The following is a 22,158-nucleotide window of genomic DNA, read 5'->3' as shown; positions in this document are numbered from 1 at the left end:
CATGTTATCAATTTCGTCTCGGGTGCATCTCTTCCTAACTTGCCTCATTATAGACTTAACCCAACTGAACATGCTGAACTCAAACGGCAAGTTGACAAATTATTGAGAAAAGGCGTTTTGAAGGAAAGCCTAAGTCCTTGCGCAGTTCCCGCATTGGTAACACCAAAGAAAGATAGAATTTGGCACATGTGCGTCGATAGCCGCACCATTAATCGAATAACGGTAAAATACCGTTTTCCCATTCCTCGTTTGGATGGCATGCTGGACATGATAGCAGGGGCCACGATCTTTTCAAAGATAAATTTAAAAAGTGGCTATCACCAAATTCGTATACGCCCTAGCGATGAATGGAAGACTGCGTTTAAAACAAAAGATGGGTTATATGAATGGATGGTTATGCCTTTTGGCTAGACTAATGCTCTGAGTACTTTTATGAGAGTGATACTCAAATATTACGACCTTTTATAGGATAATTTTTAGTCGTATATTTTGATGACATCCTTATCTATAGTCGATCTCGGGAGCAACATATAGATCATCTTCGTCAAATCTGCGCTGTCTTGAGGAGAGAGCAACTGTATGCAAACCTTAAGAAATGTACCTTTCTGACAAACAAAGTTGTTTTCTTGGGTTTCATTGTTTCATTCGAAGGAGTATCTACTGATCCTAATAAGGTCAAAGCTATTAATGAATGGCCTGAACCTCGTACCATAAGAGATGTGAGAAGTTTTCATAGGCTCGCTACCTTCTATCATCGGTTCATCAAGGGGTTTAGTACCATTATGGCTCCGATAACATAATGCCTCAAGAAAGATGAATTTGAGTGGTCAACAAGTGCCACTAAAGCTTTCACTGAAATCAAAGAAAACTATTGTATCAGATAGGGATGTGAAATTCACTAGCTATTTTTGGAAAACCCTATGGCATAAGATGGGAACCAAGCTTCAATATTCAACTGCTTTCCACCCACAAACTGACAGGCAAATTGAAGTAGTCAATAGGAGTAGGAGTTTAGGTAACCTTCTGAGAACTCTTGTTGGCGAGAATCTAAGAGACTGGGATCAAAAACTGCCATTTGCTGAATTTGCATTGCATATAATAATTATGTTAATAGATCAATAGGTCTAAGTCTAACTGAGGTAGTATATGGTTACAAACCTAGACAACCTATAGATCTCATTCCTATGTCCCATTATCATAGATTGTCTGAGTCTCATCTGCATTCGCATCACATATTCATGACTTGCATAAAGAAATTAGTAATAGAATTGCCCAAAATAATACTAATTATAAACTTCGAGCTGATTTAAGGAGATCCAAAGAATTTAATGTTGGAGACTTTGTGATGGTCCGGATACGTCCGGAACGGTTCTCATCTGGAACTGTCAAAAAGTTGCATGCACAAAGTGCCGAACCTTTTAAAATTCTCAAGAAAATTAATGATAATGCTTATGTTCTAGACCTCCCCAATGATTTCGGTATCAGTTCTACTTTTAATATTGAGGATCTAGTAGCTTTATAGTTCCAGATTTTACCCCAGATAACCCACTAGATACTGAGCCTACCAATGAGCCTATTTACGAGAGACCCTTTTTACCTCCACTTCCCAATATTCTACCTAACACAACAGACGAAATTGATAAAATTTGTGATGATGAGATTATTTCAACTAGAGAAGGTGGAACCCAACGGTATTTAGTACGTTGGAAAGGACGACCTACATCTGATGACACGTGGCTTGATCGCTATGATTTAAAGGTGCATCACCCTGATACCTTAGAGCAGTATGAGAGCTGCAGAGCAGCACACTCAACGGAATCGAATTCTCTTCCACCCCGGGAGAATGATGCGGACATCACTGATAAGACTCGATAGCATGTGTACCAGCGCAGGAGGCACCAACAGTTGATCCCTCATATAGGGATTTGGTTATGATTTTAATTTATTTAGGGTGTCTTTTGTTTATTTCCTATGTAGGGTGTTTTGTGCTTAATTTCATTGTAGGTCTATATATAGACCCGTATTTTCTTTGGAAGTTAATGAAAGTTTATGTGATTTTGCTCTCTAGAGAATTTTGGTGTGAAACCGTTTCTTAGGGTGGTGTGAAACCCCATGGCCGTCATTGTAGCCCCTCGAGCTCGAGCTCGATAATTGGCTTCCTCCGCCACTCATCACCATTCCACCGCCACGAGGACCAGCCAAGGGTTGACTGCTGACAACCCACGACCGAACCCAGCCGCCTCCCATGCAACCTGCGGCGACGCACCTAGGCTGAATTCCAAATTCAGCCCTAGAGTTAGGGTTAGGTTGGAGATGAAGCGCACAATTTTCAAGGCAGGCCAAATTTTCGCGAACCGGTTCGACCTTGTGCGAACCAGTTTGGAATCCATGAATATGACCCCGAGCATGAGTACGAACCTGAGGATGAATGGTGGAATGATCTGGTGGGCCCGCGTCATCAGACTAAACCGAACCTACATGCAGCCCAGGGTCGACATGAGTCGAACCTGTGGGCCTATGACCCACGAGACCAGCCTCGACCCCGAGGTCACTTCGCCCGCGATGATAGACCACATTTTGGGATCCAAGCTCGGACCGTCAAGCTTGATTTCCCAAAATTCTCAAGAGGAGATGTGCTAGACTTGACCTATCTAGCGAAGCAATTTTTCACATACCATGGCATTCCCGACCATCAGAAGGTCCAACTAACCTCATTCCACTTGGAGGGCGTGGCGATTAGATGGTACCAGTCAGCTGAGTGGACTCAACCATTCGAGTCTTGGTAAGACTTTGTGAATGCAACTTGTGCTCGGTTCGGTCTGACCCAGTACGAGGACTTTTAGGCCATGTTGACTAAGCTGACTCAGTCAACAACAATTCGAGCTTACTGGGAGGAGTTCGAGCGGATATGCAACCGAGTCACTAATTGGTCTGACTCAGCCCTAAAGAGTACCTTCATTAGTGAGCTCAGGCCTAAGCCCACAGCCCACTAGATACGACATCTGCCCCGACTCAGCCTACACCAACAGCTCAACCTAACTGGCAGATGATCACGCACCGCTTTGTGCCCAATGACTTGGAAAAATGGCGAAAAAAATGCTTGTGTTTTTCACTGTGATAACCGATTTACCCTCAGTAATAAATTCAAGCGACAGCCAGCCAACGTCATGTTCCTAGGCAGACTCGAGAAAGACGAACCTGAATCCACTGATTGGCACAAGTTGTATGAGTACAAGGACTAGTCACCTTGAGCACAAGTTGTATGAGTACAAGGACTAGTCACCTTGTATGAGCACAAGTTGTATAAGCACTAGTCACCTTGAGGACAAAGTGTCGTAAGCGTGATGGATTGTTACGAATTGTTACGATCCGACACATGGGTTAAGTCGAGTCAATTCAAGTAGAGTCAAGTTAATTACTTAGCTTTATCTTATTGTTTTGAATTTTAAATAAATTGAATAATCCGTATGTGGATCCGATTCGCTATGGATTTTACTCCTATAAATAGAGGTGGACATGTGTTGATAATTATTAATAGAAGAAATTTGAGTTTAGTCATGTTATTATTTTCGTCCTTATATTTTATCTAGCCGTTAGATCACTATATCTTTCTAAGAGTAGATCATAGCCGTAGAAACATCTTAACTTTCCAAACCCTAGCCACATCCTACCTCCAGCAGCCACCCTACAATACGGCCACCACCATCTTTGGCCGTCCGCCACCCTCCGACGACTGACGCAATGTCAGATATTTACTGTTCTGCCCTATCTGACCTTGTTCCACTGTTTTATTTTTAACTTTTCATCCCAACCTCCAATTTAGGTGAAATTAGAGTCATTAGAACCCGAACTCACGAGGCTACTACCTCTTAAAATTTCATAAATTTCTTACGTCCGGATCAGTCCAGATCTGGTTGGTAACACAAAGAGTTGGTGGCCAGAGAAGTTAATGACCTCAACACCGCCATCTCTATTGCTGAAAAACTTTCTGAGTATGAGTGGAAAAGCGATCATGTTGCCAAGCCAAAACCGCTGACATTTGGCAATGGCAATAGCCACGGCAATGGCAATGGCCACGGCAATGACAATGGCCACGGCAATGGCAATAGCCACGACAATGGCAGCCAAGAAGTCCGCAAAGAAGGTGCCAAGAAGACCTTCAAGGAATGGAACCAAGGGTCGACATACCAACCCCAAAATGCAAATATTTCATGCTATGTTTGCAGAGATAACCATTGGGCACACAACTGACCTAATTGAAAGAAATTGCACGCTATCTGACTCGCGGAGGAAGAGGATAGCGACGATGACAAGATGATTAGAGCCATTCAACTCATCAATGTCATCCAATGACAGACTTGGGATGGCAAGCCCCTTAAGGAGAAGGATCTAATGTGCATTGATATAAAGGTAAACAGTGAAGCCACTCAAGTGATGATCGACAACTACTCAATCCACAACTTCATGCCACTCGCGGAGGCCAAACAACTTGGCCTCAAGCTAGAGAAGTAAAATAACCAAGTAAAGGCTATAAACTCTAAGTCTTGCTCGATCTTAGGCATCCAAAGACGTCGAAATCCAACTTGGCGCATGGAGAGGGCAGACTAACATAACAGTGACAAACCTTGATGACTTCCAATTCATCGTCGATTTGGAGTTCCTTATTGCTACCAAAGTCATGCCAATGCCACATCTTGGAGCGGTGAGGATTTTGAACAAAGTTATGTCATGTGTCAGGCGAAACAACGAATGCCAAATTGCACAATACATTAATGGCAAGAAGCAACGAGGGTGTAGCTAAAGAACTACGAGCGCGCGACCAAGGCGGTCGCATATTAGGTGGGGGAGAATGTGATGCCCCATCAAAATTTTAGTTGAAACTAAAGTACTATGGCAATTCAAGGGCATCAGCAATGCAGTAGCAAAACCTGACTCAAAGAACACTACAGTATTTTGGTCAAACTCGATCTTATCCACTGCTAGACAGGCCTCAAACTTATCCATTGTCGGATCGATAAGGGCAAAAGATGACACCTTTTTGATCTTATCAATTTCCTTCTAAATATTTAGGAAAGATATTTGTTATGATAACTTAGTAACTAAGTTTTCTTTCCTATATAAAGGGCTTAAACGCGCTACTTGTATTTCATCTAAATTTTGAGTAAATAAAAAAAAGTGAGACTTCATCAAGATTAAGGGCATAAACGAGCCGAGCCTGAGCAAGCCGGCTCCAACTCAGGCTCAACTCGAAGTTAATTTTGAGCCTTATAATTCTGCTCAGGCTCGGCTTAGCTCAATTCAAGCCGAGCTCGACCTAAGCCTAACCAAGCCCGAGCCAAGCCCAAGCCGAGCCCGAGCAGAGCTTGAGCTTGATTAGAGGATGAGGCGGTGGCGGCGTGGACGGCGGCTTGCCGAAGGAGTAGAAGAAGGATGGAGTAGGAGGTGACGGCGAGGAAATGGTCAATGGAGGAGGAAACCGACAGAGTGGAGGAAGAAGAGGAGACCAATGCCGAGGAGATGATCGATGGAGGAGGAGCCGTGACGGTGACTTGCCGATGGAGGCCGACGGAGCAGGAGGTGTGGCGCGTAGGGTGAGGCTATGGGTGGTGGTCTGATGGATGAGGGTGAGGGTGAGGGTAGGGTAGGTGAGGGTGATGGGTAAGGGTAGGGAGGGTGAGGGTGGGGTTGGTGAAGGTGATGGGTGAGGGTGGGGTGGGTGAAGGTGATGGGTGAGGGTGGGGTGGGTGAGGGTTGTGATGGGTGGGTGAGGGTGATGGGTGGGTGACGGGTGATGGGTGAGAGTGGGGTGGGGTGGGGGACACGTGTCAATATATTCCTTTATGCCACGTGTCTTTAGTTGTAGTTAGTCAGGCTATCGAGCCTATCGAGCCGAGCCTGAGTGAGCCGGCTCTAGCTTAAGGCTCGGCTCGATATTAATTTTGAGCCAATTTCAACGGCTCGGGCTTAACTTGGCTCTGACTGAGCCGAGCCGGACTCGAATTTCAGCCGAGCCGAGCCCAAGCTGCTCGTCAAGCTTGACAACCCTAATCAAGATACCTCTTCTCTAAGTGTTAATAAAGGCTTTCTCTCTTTCTTTCTTCTATGCTGACTTTAATTCGAGGTGCAAAGAAATTAGAGTGTCATGCGAACTTGCCAAAACGCTCAAAAACGTTAAGTCTGTGAGAATAGGTAGAGTTTGAAACTATCAATCCACAATGGATGTCTGACAATATACCAAGATAAAGCTAAGTAGCCTATTTACAAAAAGTTAATCTTTTTAATGTTCTAGTGCATGTAAAGTATTCCACTTTATTCTTTTGTAGGACTGTAAATTGCAATACCTAGTGCCTTTCCCAACTCAACAAACTGTTCATTGAGTCGATCCCTCCTCATTTTTTCACGATCAGCTTTCTGAATCTTCCGAGCAGCAATGGAGTTCCATGGTTGGCATTCCACCCTTTGGCTAGAAAAGTTAGAAGTAAAGAAACAACAATGCTAAAGGGTTAAACCAAAAGTGAAGTACAAAATGGAAACAATATCCATTCAGATCAGCAAATAAAAGATAACAAAGAAACAACCATAATAATTTTCCTTTTTGGTTCCTCCATATGTAGGAAAGAATTCAAAGTAGAAATAACAAATATATGCTGATTGTTTAAATAAGAAAAGAAGCCTTATGCAGTGTTATCCAGCGCTGAGTAAGCCCCATTAGCATCTACCCTGTACTTTTGGAGGGTGACATGGGAAAATACATTTTACCCTGTTTTAGTTAGGTCGTCCAAATTGTCTCCCTAAATATTCATTTATGTCACTTGAACCCACTTAAATAACCTATGTGCAACCATTAATTTTTTCCAGCCAAATTTAATGGTGAAGATAATTTTTGTTAAAACTATCAAACTTTTAACCATTTTGCCCTTTATATTATCTCAGTTTGGAATATTTGCAATGTCCAATGTAAAAGTAAAGTGAATGTCTGGAATGGAAGAAGAATATGACAAGGACTTCCACCCAAAAAAAGTTTCCAACTAATTGTTGTAAAACAAGAAGGGTATTTTGGTCTTTTAATATTAAAATTACCATCTCTGAGGCGGTTGCATATAGGTTAAAGCTACAAAGGGTTTATATGGCACAAACAAAAGTTCAAATAGGCACTCTGAATTTTGGTCTAACCAGTGTAAGTTGTATTCCCCCCTAATAATATAAAATACTAATAGAGGTCAGCAGGGTAGATGCAACCTAAAGTGTAACATTAGATCAATGTTAAGCGGTAGTCAAGCTATGTATAGTGCATATGCAGTAGGTGGGGATATGTATACAGGCAAATATGCATCTCATATAGGTACATAAGTTCATAACTATATGTGAGGAAACTCAAGTAAATGAACAACTTCAAAGAACATGGAAGATAGATATTTGGATGTATTTGGTGACCAACTATTATGCAGTATAAGAGATTTTCCTAGAAAATGCAACCCTGTGAGGTTTGGCACTATGCGGATAGCCAAGTGATTACACAGGCACATGCAAACATAGATTGCATTACAAAATAGAGTCCCAAATTAGTTTGCAATTCTTGGTTTCTTAGTCTATAAGATGCAAAAAGAAATTGGAATAAATTCAAGAAATTAATTTTGGTTTTCGCACACTTTGTATCGACAGATAATAAACACAAAAATATATCAGTTGTTGCATTATATACCAGGAGAGGACCCTCTACTATCCATTGCTTGCCCTCTACCTTGTTTCATTCACCGACCAACATCATTAGCCCAACCTACTTTTGTCTACCAAACACAGTTAAATGGAAAGGAAGCTCATGATATCTAGCACAATTGAAAAGGGAGGGCAATTAGGACTTCTGATGTGATCATCACTTCTCATTAGACTGATAAGTTTCTTCGGTTATAAACAATTATTAATTACCCCAGCCTAAGATGCAGAGGTTACCATCACCATTTTGTATTCACACCAATTTGCTAGGATGTTAGATCGATTATTAACTTAATCAATCAATTCAACCTAAATTTGCTAGAGAAAGATCCTATCATGACTTGACTGAGTGTTTTTAGAACCCTTGTTGTTCTTGGTCAGATGAAGCTCCAGGTAGAACTGGCTCAACCTGATATGGTCCATAAAATTTGTATCATTCTTATCTTCTTAGGTTGGAGGTTTCAAACTTCAACTCTAGTACAAGCAAAAGGTTGCAAAACAATATTGGAGAACACATGATTGATCAGGTAGACTAAATAGCAGTGTAGCAATGCAATCAATTGAAGCACTAAACAATCACATTGTATTCTATTCAACAGTAAGCATGATAGAACCAAAGTTATTTTGAATTTGTTTAACCAGTAAATCTGTACTTTTTCAGTTGTAAAATGAGGCTAAGCTTGTTGGACTTTCAATGAAGAATGTGCCAAATATATTCCCGAGCTTCGAGAAAAAATGCTTTTGGTTGCAGAGATTTCAAGAATATCAAAAGAATTAATAGAAAACAGTGGGAAAGTTATGTTGGATCCTACCGATGTGATGGATAGTGTCTTAGCTTTTAGCCTTGCTTTCTTATTCAACTCAGACACCAATAGCTTTCTTTCTAATGCAGGAATGATGTTTGACAAGACAACAACAAATACTTGGAAATAAGGTGGAGGGAAAAAAACCAACTGTCTTCTCTCTCACTCACTGATCTCTCTCGTTTCTCTCTCGCTGCACACCGGCAAACCCTAGAACTTTCCTTCCACAGCCGAAAGCAGCGAAGGTGGCGACCAGTCTTTCCAACAGTGAAGCGGCAAACAACTGACGCCACTCTCTCTCTCTCTCCCTCTCTCTCTCTCTCTCCCGAGCTTAAATGTTCCCGATTTTCCCTAGCTTAATTTTTCAATTATATCTGCTACAGTATGCAGCTATAGGAATTAATTAAAAATTTAGAGTTAATTGCTACTGAATTAACATTACTGATTTTTATAAATTTTTTCTCAGTCTTGTATTATTAATTGGGGAATTACTAATTTCCTGCTCATTAAGTATATAATTTCTCATTAGAGGATTTTAAAATGTGATTCTAATTCATGTGAATAAACTAGAGTTATCACTAATCAGCAATTACTATTTCTATCGATTACTCTCTCCCTATTCAATGCAGTAAGTCAGTAATATTAGTTTTTAAAATGTGAGTAATTACTAATTAGTTATTAATGGAAGAAGTAAAAGTGTAAATTGTAGAACAGTAATTACCAATTACTAATTAGTTACTGATTATTGTCTTAGTGTTTTACTGTTCTTTACTTTTTAGTTTTACTAGAGGACTGAGGAACTGATTCTATACAGTAATTTTAGTTTTTTAAATGCGAGTTAAATAAAGGAATTAAAAAACAACATCTATGACTGAGTCAACATCATCTGAGTTTTTTGTGCCTATTAACTCTAATAATCCAAGGTGGCAATATGATACATTTAGTTAGGGTCTTTTCTTATTGCATTAGTTGTTTATTTTTATTAAAATAAAATTTATGTAGGTCGAGTTCGAATGCGGAAGAGGTCGCATTCAAACGCCCTTGCGAACGTCTGCATCAGGTTCGCAAAAACAGAGAACGCAAAAGGTGCGTTCAAATGCGGTCGGGTGCGTTTGAACGCCTGCATCGCATTCGCACATACAGAAAACGTCTTTTGGGCGTTCGAACGTGATCGGCGAGAATCTTTTAAAATTAGGGTTAATAATTATATTTTGGCTTATTAGCTAGCCTCTATAAAGGTATGAATGGCAGCCAAAATCATTATACTATTGGATTATTGATTTTTTGCCTCCTATCTTCTCTCTATTCTCTCTACCCTGATCTCCCTCCTCCTTCTTCACCAACCTACCACCTCTATCGTTGGCAAAGTCTCTCCTAACTTCTAATCTCCCTCGTCTGTCGAGTCCTCCCTCTTTTTTGGGATCTTGACCACTTTTTCCCCTTCGTCTTTATCTCTTAACAATATCAGCCATCCACCCTCATCTTCATTATCATCCATAACCCTAACATTCACTACACCCGTCCCCACCACCATCATCCGCACTATATCGAGTTTTCGTCCCAGTTGCAGTTCGAATCTGCGAAAGGCGTAAATACTAAAATCGTAGATCAGGGAGTTACGGATTGATTCCACTTAGTTTTATAATTTTCTAACTATAGGAGAATATTTGGTGAATATTTTCCCTCAGTTGCGCGGACTGGTTCCTGCAATAAATCCAGATCTTCAAGGAATTATTCCATAGCCTTATCATTTGGTATCAGAGTCAGGCGAACCTCAGACCTCCATTAATGGTTGAAACAAGAAAAATGACATCGACAAGGAGACCAATGGAGAGCACACCGACAAGGGAAGACTCAACCCACGGTAACCCTAACCGTGAGGCTGATTCTTTTGGAATGAGCACGGCAGGACCGAGTCAACCAACGTCCATGGGTGTGAATATGAGCTTAGCGGATAAACTTAGGGACATGTTCCAAACATTGCTCCATAGAATTAACGCAATGCAGAATGATCATAATGCTTTAAAGAAATATGTCATAAACCGATCGGCTTCGTCATCTCCTCAACGACGATCGATGCCTCAAGAAGGACCAACGGTGGGACCACATCGAACCGACACTCCACAGGTCTAGGTTCGACATGTTAGTGTCAATGATCATCTTTTACTTATGCCTACACATCATCCCCCACCTCCGTAACAAAACCCAAGACCTACCGTGGTGGAACCCGAGAGGCAAGCGACACCAATACGCTTCGTCGAAGAGAAGGATTGGCACTTTGAGGATGCGGTTGATCCCTTCAGAGATAGTGATGGACGTGCTCGAGGATTTAGAGAAGGAGATCAACATACACAAAGGTTCAGACCTGAACCAAGAATCTTTCGCGAACTCGACAATATTATTCGGGGGAGAACCACACACTTGGACTTTCCAAAATTCCAAGACGGTCATCCAACGGATTGGGTGTTTCAAGTTAAATAATACTTTGATTGTCAAAGGACAGCGGAGGACGCAAAGGTCCAGATGGCAAACTTTCACCTCCAAGGAATGGCATTACATTGGTATAGATCGATTATTCGTGGTAAAGAATTTACCGGTTGGGCTTACTTTTGTAGAAGGATTACACGCAGATTTGGGACAGCGGCATATGAAGATTTTACTACCACATTAAGCAAAATGATTCAGGAAACGATCGTATTGGAGTACCAAACTGAATTTGAAAGAGTTGGTAATCGTTGTGAGCCACCTTGGCTCGAACCGACATTAATGAGCACATTCATTTCAAGGCTGCGAGATGAGATACAGGCGGATGTTCGTGCTCTTTGTCCTACCACTCTTGAAGAGGTTTTTGAGAAGATTGTGAGAATGGAGCAAAAATAAAAGGCTCTTAAGATGGCAGCAAAAACAAGTTGGGCCAACCGAGATGGGCGGTTTGCGCCTAGAATGCCGGCTGAAAATTTTGCAGGTTCAAAAACAGCGGCTGCGAGTACTAGACCACGACCACCTTTGAGACCTTCCGATGATAGAGGAGGTACAAGACTCCTCGTTCGAACTCTCACGCCTGCCCAAGTGGAGGAGCAAAAAGCGAAAGGCTTTTGCTTTTGATGCAATGAACGTTTCACCCCCCGATCACCGATGTTCCAAACCAATCGAGAGTGTGATGCTCATCGACGGTCTCGAGAAGGATGATGAGGTTGATGATGTTGGAGAGTGTTTAGAGGAGATCCATGAGGAGGCCGTTGAGGAGGGCGCGGAGAAAGATATTCAAGGACCGGTATTGGTGCGAAAAAAGGACGGGACATGGCATTTTTATGTCAACTATTGGGCACTAAACGCTATTACGTCAAGGACCGGACGAGCTTGTAGGGGCAATTATATTCAGCAAGCTTGACTTGAGGGCCAGGTATCATCAAATTAGAGTTCACCCGGTGGATGTGCATAAGACTGCATTTCAGACTCCTGATGGGCATTACGAGCTCAGGGTGACGCCTTTTGGTCTCACCAATGCTCCAGCTATATTTCAAAGCCTCATGAATGATATATTTTGGCATCTATTGCAAAGATATGTTTTAATATTCTTTGAGGACATTTTGGTGTATAGCAGGACTGAATTGGAGCATTGGCAGCATTTGGAGGATGTGCTAAATTTATTGAAGTAAAACCAGCTGAAGATCAAAAAATCCAAGTGCCTATGGGGAGTACCACAAGTAAAGTATTTAGGCCACATCATCTCAGCGGAAAGTATGGCGATGGATCCTTAAAAAGTAGCATGCATGTATGACCGCTTGGCCGATTCCTATTACCACTACAGGATTGCAAGGATTTTTGGGACTAACCGAATATTATTGTCGTTTTATCGTCAGATATAGCAAGATCGTTGCTCTTCTCACTTCTTTGTTAAAGGACCCTTTTAGATGGACAAATGAAGCCACTACAGCCTTTGAAAAACTAAAAACAGCAATGATGACGGCGCCCGTTTTAGCGCTACCGGACTTCACCAAAGAGCTGTACTAATGTAAGGAGGATGTCCCATAGCCTTTCTTAGTAAGACTTTATTACAAAAATCTCAGCAATTATCGACTTACGAGAGAGAGATGTTGGCAATTCTACATGCGGTGACAAAGTGAAAGCCTTATTTGATCGGTAGGCGATTCATTATCCGAACCGATCAAAAGAGTCTTCCATATTTTACGGGACAACGTATACACACTCCGCCACAGCAGAGATGGGTCACAAAATTGTTGAGATATGTTTATGAGATTCATTATATGAAAGGAACGGAAAATAGTGCGGCGGATGCATTATCACGCCAACCCGATACCGCCGAGCTTGCAGCCTACTCTTCTCCCACTTTTCCTTTTCTTAATGAGCTGAGGTATGCATGTACATCTGATCCAGATGTTTTGAGATTGTTACAGTAGGTGTTAGATGATCCGGAGCGCCATCTAGAGTTGGAGAATCAAGGCGGTTTGCTGCTGGACCGCGGATGCATTTGAGTGCCCGCAAATGATAGATTACGATAGAAATTATTAGAGCACTTCCACCAAACTCTAGAGGCTAGTCGTGAGAGTGTCTTAAGGATTTATAGGAGGATATCTTAGAGTTGCACGTGGACAGGATTGAGGCTGGATGTGAGGAGTTTTGTTCGTGCTTGCGAAGTCTTTCAAAGGGCTAAGGCAACCACATTGAAACCAGCCGAATTACTATAGCCTTTACCTATACCGGACCGTGTTTGAGAATATTTCTATGGATTTCATAGAGGGTCTTCCGCTGGTATGTGGATATTCAGTTATTTTTATGGTCGTTGACAGATTGAATAAGTATGCACACTTTTCAACATTATCATATCCATTTTCAGCCAAGTCAGTGGCTAAAATTTTTATGAGAGATGTTGCTCGGTTACATGGCATACCACGCACGATTGTCTCGGATCGTGATCATGTATTTATGAGCGACTTTTGGACGAAGCTTTTCAGATTACAGGGGACTCGATTGAACTTCAGTTTGGCCAAACTGAGATGGTCAATCAAGACATTGAGCAGTACTTGAGGTGCTTTGTTAGAGAGATGCCGAGACGATGGTTGAGGTCTTACCGTGGGCGGAGTGGTCTTACAACACCGCCTACTATAGCAATATTGGCATGACTCCATTAGAGGTAGTGTATGGGCACATGGCTCCGACATTACGCACTTATAATCCAGTGGCATCTACAAATCGAACAGAGGTGGACTTAGCTTTGATGGATAGAGACGCCACATTGAAGAGGTTGCGTGCCTATCTTAAACTTGCTCAAAACCACATGAAGCAAGTTTATGATCGCAGCCATAGGGAGGAGTTCGATATCAGCAGTTAGGTGTTTATGAGGGTGCAACGGTATCGACAAGTGACCTTGCGTCCGATTTGAAACCAGAAGTTAATATATCGCTACTTCGGTTCGTTTCGGGTGTTAGAGTATATTGGTCCGGTTGCATATCGTTTAGAGTTGTTGAATGGGTCGAGAGTGTATCCTATTTTCTATGTTTTATTGCTGAGGGAGCGGATTAGAGATCATGAGGTCGTTGGATCAATTCTATCGGAGTCATTAGAAGAGACAGAGATCATAGAGTCAGTTCGTGTACTTGCTAGAAGTCGACGACGACATAGTACTAGATTAGATATGGAGATTCTAGTCAAGTGGCTTGGCAAGCCATCCGATGAGACAACATGGGAGTTGGAGACTGATATTTTGGAGTGTTTCCCTGACTTTTCACCTTGAGGACAAGGTAGGGAAAGCGTGGTGGGCTGATACATTTAGTTATGATCTTTTCTTATTGCATTAGTTGTTTATTTTTATTAAAATAAAATTACTATAGGTCGCATTCAAACGCGAAAGGGGTCGCGTTCGAACGCCCTTGCGAACGCCTGTATCAGGTTCGCAAAAACAGAGAACGCAAAATGTGCGTTCGAACGTGGTCGGGTGCATTTGAATGCCGCGTTTGAACGCCTGCATCCCGTTCGCACATACAGAGAACACATTTTGTGCGTTTGAACGCGATCGATGAGAATCTTCTAGAATTAGGGTTAATAATTATATTTTGGCTTGTTGGCTAGCCTCTATAAAGGTGTGGATGGTAGCCAAAATTATTATGTTATTAGATTATTAATTTTTTACCTCCTATCTTCTCTCTATTCTCTTTACCCTGATCTCCCTCCTCCCTCTTCACCAATCTATCACCTCTACCATTGGCAAAGTCTCTCCTAACTTTTAATCTCCCTCATCTGTCGAGTCCTCCCTCTTCTTTGGGATCTTGACCACTTCTTCCCCTTCGTCTTTATCCCTTAACAACATCAATCATCCACCCTCATCTCTATTATCATCCATAACCCTAACATCTACTCCACCCGTCACCACCACCATCATCCGCACTATATCGTGTTTTCGTCCCAGTTGCAGTTTGAATCTGCAAAAGATGTAAATATGAAAATCGTAGATCAGGAAGTTACGGATCGATTCCACTTGGTTTCATAATTTTCTGACTACATGAGAATATTTGGTGAATATTTTCCCTCGGTTGTGCGGACTAATTCCTACAATAAATCTAGATCTTGAAGAAATCGTTGCGTAGCCTCATCACAATACGCCACCTTCCAAATAAAAATGATGCTAACACGATGAAATGCAGATTTTGTGGAAAGGTCACAAAGAAAGGAATTAGTAGATTTAAAATGCATATTGCATATATTAGAGGCAATGTTGCGCCTTGTCCAAAAGCTACTGATGAAGCAAAAAAGGTTATTAAAGAGCATATGAAGGGAACAAAAAGAGAAAGGAGGATAAATCAAAAGAGAAAGCAGAATTGAAGACATAAGTAAACATACCTAGAGAAAGGGAAGATCAAGATATTTTAGATGTTAGAAGTAAAAGACTAAGTAGAGGGCCTTTAGACAAATATACCTCTATTGATCTAGAAGTTGCAACTAGAGAACGGGAGAAGATGATACAGACAAGTATAAAAGATACTTTTGCAAAAGAACAAATAGATGGAGTGTTAATGTACTTAACTCATTGGGTTTATAAATGTGGCATTCTCTTTAATGCTGTCATTGATAAATCATTTCATGTATTGATAGAAACAATTGGTCGGTATGGTCCGGAGTTTAAGCTGGCATCTATGTATGAGTTACATGAGCCACTTTTGAAGAAGCAAGTGGCTAAAACAAATAATGATTGAAAGAACTATAGAGATGCATGAAAGAAAAATAGTTGCTCCATTTTGACTGACGCTTGGATATATAAAAAGGAAGAAACATTATGAATTTATGTATCAATTGTGAGTTGGGAATTAGTTTTCTATATTTAGTTGATTGTTCTAAAGATTCACATACAGGTGAATATATCCATAATATTGTTGTTGAGGGTATTAAAAAATGGGAGAGGAAAATGTGCTTCAAGTTGTGACTGATAATATTGTTGCTAATTTAGCAGTTGCACGATTATCAAAGCAAAAATATCTCCACATATACTGAACATCTTGTGCCGCCTACTATATAGATTTAATGTTGCGGATGATATCAAACGAAAAAATGATTAAATGTTCAATTGAACGTGGGAGGAAAGTCACTGTCTTCATTTATGGACATCAAAAGACAGAGTTTAATACATCAGTTTATACAAAAAAAAAAATCGTGAAACCTGAGATTACAAGATTTGCCACTTTATTTCTTATATCGCAATCATTTAGAGAAGAAAGAAAACTTAAGGCTTATGTTTACTTCTGATGAATATTTAACATGCAAATGATTAAAAATTGCTAAGAGAAAGAAAGTTTACTCTATTTTTTTCAATAATCCATTTTGGAGGCACATGTCATTAGCAGTTAAAATTTTCACTCCCTTGGTGAAGTTGCTTCGAGTTGTTATGGTGAAAGAAAGCCACCAATGGAATTTATATATGGTGAGTTAAAAATGGTATGAAAGAAATTAAGAATATTTTTAGTAATAATGGGACTTCTTTCGAGCCTTTCCTAGATGCAATTAATCATTACACGAATGGAAAGCTTGATACATATCTCCATACTGCTACATACTATTTAATTCATACTACTTTTATAAAGATTGATGAAGTAGAGAGTGATTTAAATGTAATGGATAGTATTCTTGGTTGTGTTAGAGAACTACCACTCTATCTATTCAAGTGCACATTACAAATGTGGAGATGAAATCATATAAAAATAGGCATCAGAAATATTTTGAAAGGTTATCAACACACAAAGGTGGTGGAGCATGCTGAATAAATCCATTCTCTAGAAATCCCTCATAAGAGGCCAGTCTCTTCAGGTTCAAAAACTCGTTCTTTGAACAGTCTTAGTTTATCCAATATTTCAGTTTTAAAGCTTTTGCATATTGCTGAGATATTGGGGTAGAGTTGGGTGCTTCTGAATAAGAGAAAAAAGAGAATCTGGGTATTTTGATAGCTTTAGGTAAGGAGAAGATTGTTGCCTTTCTGTTTTTGCTGTCCATTGATGGTAAGAAAGAAGTCAGTGGTCTCATTTCCCTGAACGAAGGGTCTATTTTGGAATGTCAGATGTCTGGGTAAAGATGAAAAAAAAAGACATCTTTATGATATGATTTAGAAAGAACATTTAGATTTTTAGGAAACTAAATAGGAGGGACTCTCAAATAATATCCTCAATTTTCTTGGGGGTGGTAGATTGGTTGGATTTTATTGCCTGATCAGGAGCCATCTGGTGGTACTTGGTTGGATTTAGTGATTCTTTGCAAGTATTCAGTTTTTATAACTTTTAAAGATAGAAGTGGTGGATCTGACTAGATGCTCTCTTCAGTTTAGTCGTATGGACCGGAGTGAGAAGTCTATTTTCTAGGATGAGTTGAGGGGTCTCTGGACTAGCCCTTGGTTGATTGGTAAGGATTTTAATTCCACTAGATCGGTCTTAGACAAAAAAGGCAGAATGAGAAGCAATAGGGAAAGAAGGCTTTTCAATGAAGTGTTGCATACGCTGGAGTTAATGGAGATTAGGATGGTAGGGAGAAAATTTACTTGGTGCAATATGTGAAAGATTCCTGTGTTAACTCTGTCAGATAAAGGTATTGATTGGGAGGGTTTATTTCCTCTTTCTATAGTGAAAATGTTACGATCGCTTTTGGTGAAGATGATTTTCTATTCAATTTGATAATCTGGACAGAATTCAGCATGAAACTTGTGAAGGCAACTAGGATCGATCTAACCGTTGGATTGTTCTGAGATTTGGATATATTATTCCTTTATGAGTTAAGAATCCAATGTCATTGGAATCATGACAATCGGATGAGTAATTCGAAAGTTACGTATGAAATAAAAGGAGTGTAATCGAGCCGAGACTGAGCGAGCCGGCTACGGCTCAGGCTCGGCTCGAAATTAATTTCAAGCCTTAGAATTGGTCTCAAGCTCAGCTCAACTCGAGCTGAGCCCGAGCCAAGCCAGACCAAACTCGAGCCAAGCTCGAGCCTGAAATGAGCCTATCATCAAGCCTCATTCAAGCCGAGCCAAATCGAGCTGGATTAAGCTAGATCAAGCCCAAGCAAAGCCGAAGAAGAAGAAGAAGAAAAAGAAGGAGGAGGAGGAGGCGAGGCACCGCGGCTGCTTGCCGCTGCTGAAGGAGAAGGCGGCGGCACTACGACAGCTTGTCGCTGCTGAAGAAGAAGAAAGAGAAGGAGGACGAGGTGGGGCACCGCGGTGACTTGCTGCTGCCAAAGGAGAAGGAGGCGGCACCGTGACGGCTTGCCACTACCAAAGGAGGAAGAGGAAGAGGAAGAGGAAGAGGAGGAGAAGGCGGCGGAGGATGAGGCGGCACCGGCAGAAGACGGCTTGCCGAGCCTGAGCAAGCCGGCTCTAGCTCAGGCTCGACTCGATTTCGAGCCGGTTTTAGCGACTCAGGCTCAGCTCTGACCAAGCCGAGCCTGAACCAAGCCCAAGTCGCTCATCGAGCTTGACAGCCTTATGAAATAATGACCGATGGTTAGGAGATAGCATGATGGACGTGGATTACGTGGTTAGATTATAAAAAATGATTATGGTACGGTGGATGAATTAAAACATGGAACTAGATGAGAGGATGGAAGAGAGCTTCCAAGTATAGCTGATTGCTAGAGAGAAGATGGAGAAACGACGAAGGATAAACCTCGGGCGTAGACGAGAACTCGAGTTGGATACTAAGGGGAGAGGAAGAAGGAGAAAGAAAACAGCTCAAGTCTAGATTAAAACCAATTCCAATATTCAATAATCAATAATCCAAAAAGGCTGCGTTTCCACATATATAGAGACTAGCCAAACATCCAAAAACCCTAAACAAATCCTATTACAATTCAACTTTCCTATTGTGCATTCGAATGCACCCCGATCTGTATGTGCAAACACGAGATGAGGCATTCGAACGGCCAAAATGCATTCTTTGTATATGAGAACGTGAATTAGGCATTTAAACATCCACGTTTGAACGCCATCCATTTGCGTTCAAATGCACCTGCCAGAAATTATTTTATTTTTCTCAAACATAAATAGAAATTTATACAAATTGAAGCAGTTTAATCATGTTCACTATGCATCTAAACCAAGAACAGCAACAAAAAACTTTGACTAGGTATAGCTCTGCTCACATAACTTTAGTTCTGGATGTCGGGAATAGAAAGGAATTGCCTTGTCCCCTTTTCAAACTTGAGAATTCCTGGATTCAAAAAGGGGACTGAAATTGCAAAGGTGGACTCAGTTTATAATTGGGTGACAAAGATAAAAATCATGAGAAGAAAACTCACAGGGTGGATCAAAAATCAGAAGAAAAAAGATATGGATGATAAAAAAAAAGATTTATGGATACCATTGCATTGTATGATGATCTTTTAGAAGAGAGTGCTGACGGAAGATGAGATCATGTCGAGAGGGAAAGCATACATAATGTTGGACAAATTGTACAAGGAAGAGGATACTACTTAGTGGAGGCAAAAATCTAGGATCCAATAGCTTAAAGAAGGTGATAGAAATACGGATTTCTTTCATAAAATTGCAAATGGCAGGAGAAGGAAAAGCAAAATTCTTTCTGTGAAGATTGAGGATGTAATGGAAGCCGACCAGTTAAAAATTAAAAGCCATGTGACATAGTTCGATAAGAAACTTTTTGGAAGTGTTGGAGTTGGAGGATCCACATTAAAAATGATGTTTGAAGTCTTTGTAATAACTTGTCTGAAGAGGAAGCTTTTGGTTGCAAGTGCATTTTACTGAAGATGAAATTAGAGGTGTTGTTTTTCAGATAGGAGCTCATAAAGCTACTGGACCAGATGGTTTCTCAATGAGATTTAACTAACATTTTTGGGAGTTAATAAAAAGTTATTTCCTGAATTTATTTGTGGATTGGTACCAGGAAAATTTTAAGTTTTACAGCCTGGACTATGCTATAATTTGCTTTTTGCCTAAGAAGTCTGGGGCTGAGGTTGTAGGGGGATTATAGGCCGATAAGTCTGATTAATTGCAGCTTCAAAATTCTGAAATTGGCAGTCACAGGATAAGCATAAAAATGCTTTCATCAAAAGTTGATGCATTTTGGATTATCCAAAATGACTAGTGCACACGAATTGTTGTCTCAACTCAAGAAAAAGAAAGAAAATTAGTTGATGCTTAAGTTTGACATTGAAAAAGCTTATGATAACATGTGTGGGACTATTTAGAGGATGTAATGAGGTAAAAAGGATTTGGTAAGAAGTGGGATCAGTTGGGTCAAGATGGCAGTTAATTCTAGTTCAATTTCTTTTAGTTTTAATGGATCTCTTGGTAATTATTTCAAGAGTAAGATAGGATTGTGGCAGGGAGATCCTTTGGTCCATTTCCTTTTAGTAATTGTTGTAGATAGGCTGAATAGACCATTGGAATAGGCAAAAGTGCAAGGTCTGATTTTCGGTCTAAGTGCTGATATCATCAACGGTTGGGTGATTAACTTGCAATATGCTGATGAGCTTTGGATTTTCTCAAGGCAGATGATAAGGACTGGCTATTTTGAAGTTCCTTTTGTACTGTCTTGAGAGCATTACAGGGTTGAAAATTAATTTCGGTAAGAGTTATCTGGTTTATCTTGGAAGTGATGAAGGGAATGATAAGAGGTTTGCAAGCATGCTTAATTATAAATTGAAGAATTTACCGGTGGAGTATCTATGGTTACCACTGCACAACAAAAATCTGAGAAAGTAGGAGTGGTTTCTAGTGATTGAAAAAGTGAAGTCCGCTGGATAGAAAGGGAAACTTCTTTCATTAGGGGCAGATTAACATCACTTAATGTTGTCCTTTGCTCGATTCCATTATAGTATTTGTCCCTTTCTACCATAAGTAAGTAGGTGATTAAAAGGATAGACTAGCTGAGTAAATTCTGCAGAAAGGTGCTGGTGAGACTACTCATAGGTATTATCTAGCCAATTGAAGAGGGTATGTAAGAAGAGGGAGTTCGGTGGCTTGGGGGTTATTGATCTTAACGAGATGAATATGGCTTTAGCCAGGTGGTGGTGGAAATTGTTAGCCACCATCAACTAGAACTGGGCAGACAATATCTGCCAAGGATATTACAGAAGGACCAGAAGAGATGACTTCAAATTGATGAGCTCTAATAGAATCTCACCCTTTTAAAAATGTTGTTTGCTTTTTTTCCTGTTGTTTTGTTCATTTCGTAATAGTTGTGAGATAATACAATTCCTCACTTTTGTATACTTGCTTTGTTGAGGGTGTATAGGGTTTGTATATGCTGTACATTTTTGGGCGGCTGCTTAGTGAAACTGAGCCAGGTTTTGGCTTTGGTCAAAGGGAAAAGGAAAAGAAAAAATTTTCAAGAATTGTCGAAGCAAAAAATTTCCTTTTGAAATTCCACTTGATTAAGTCCATGACTCAAACTATGCCAAAAAAGACCACATTGAATCGGTTCATCTTGTTGAAAATTTTATTAGAACAGAGATTAATATTGCACGAACCTCGAATTAGGGCACGAACTCTGCGACAGGTTGGAGATATCAGCAGAGGACTGATGGGTCTGGAAGAAGCCCTCCGGGGGCTTCCATTGATCCATACAAGGAAGAGAGAGAATGTGAGGGATGAAGAGCCTTGGCTTCGCAGCGCGTATTGCTTCCTTTGAGAACCGAAAGGCAACGGAGACGGAGTTCGCCGAGAATCTAGAGCTTTCTGTCAGGATACGCCGACGAAGAAGAGCCAAACCAGAGAAGGGAAAGAAGCTGGTGCATTATACGCGGTGGCTAGAAGTAGAAGAAAATCTTCTGCAGGAATAAGTGCAGTAATTTCCTACAGGCTATGTATTGGCATGTCTCAAGAGGCTCGTATAAATTAAAATTTTAGTTGTGAATAGAGTACCAATTAGACGTGCCCAAAGCCCGATGCAAGAAATTCCTACATTATGAAATTCAACGAATCCTGTGGTACGAGGGATAGTGCTGCTATGCGAGAACTCGAATGACCCAGGAAGGATGTTACTGAGTTCAATAGAAATTATTTGGTAGTTGATGGTTTGGTGGCTTGAATGGCGACACAAATGACTTCAAGCCTAGAGTAAACAGTTAAAAGCTCGGTGGGGCCTAAAGGAGGGTTAGCCCTTTGTCTAACCCATATCTAGCTATAATGCCC

General features: G+C 40.7%; 1 protein-coding gene across 1 annotated transcript in view; it reads right to left on the bottom strand.

Annotated features, from left to right (window-relative positions):
• The window catches only part of LOC140784828 (transcription factor bHLH121), a 33,304-nt gene extending 11,500 nt beyond the window's left edge, over nucleotides 1–21,804 (bottom strand). The window contains exons 1-2 of the mRNA XM_073132411.1: nucleotides 21,495–21,804; nucleotides 6,342–6,463 (exon numbers count right to left, since the gene is read on the bottom strand). Of these exons, the coding sequence (XP_072988512.1) occupies nucleotides 6,342–6,463; nucleotides 21,495–21,589 (217 nt within the window). The 5' untranslated portion in view covers nucleotides 21,590–21,804. The remainder of the gene's footprint in view (nucleotides 1–6,341; nucleotides 6,464–21,494) is intronic.
• Nucleotides 21,805–22,158: the final 354 nt, after the last annotated feature.

Source organism: Typha latifolia, chromosome 3, assembly GCF_019914945.1.
Source record: "Typha latifolia isolate L0001 chromosome 3, TyphaL0001v2, whole genome shotgun sequence".
NCBI classification, from domain to species: Eukaryota; Viridiplantae; Streptophyta; class Magnoliopsida; order Poales; family Typhaceae; genus Typha; species Typha latifolia.
The sequence above is the reverse complement of the archived record's forward strand: the minus strand, read 5'-3'. Positions and strand labels throughout refer to the sequence as shown.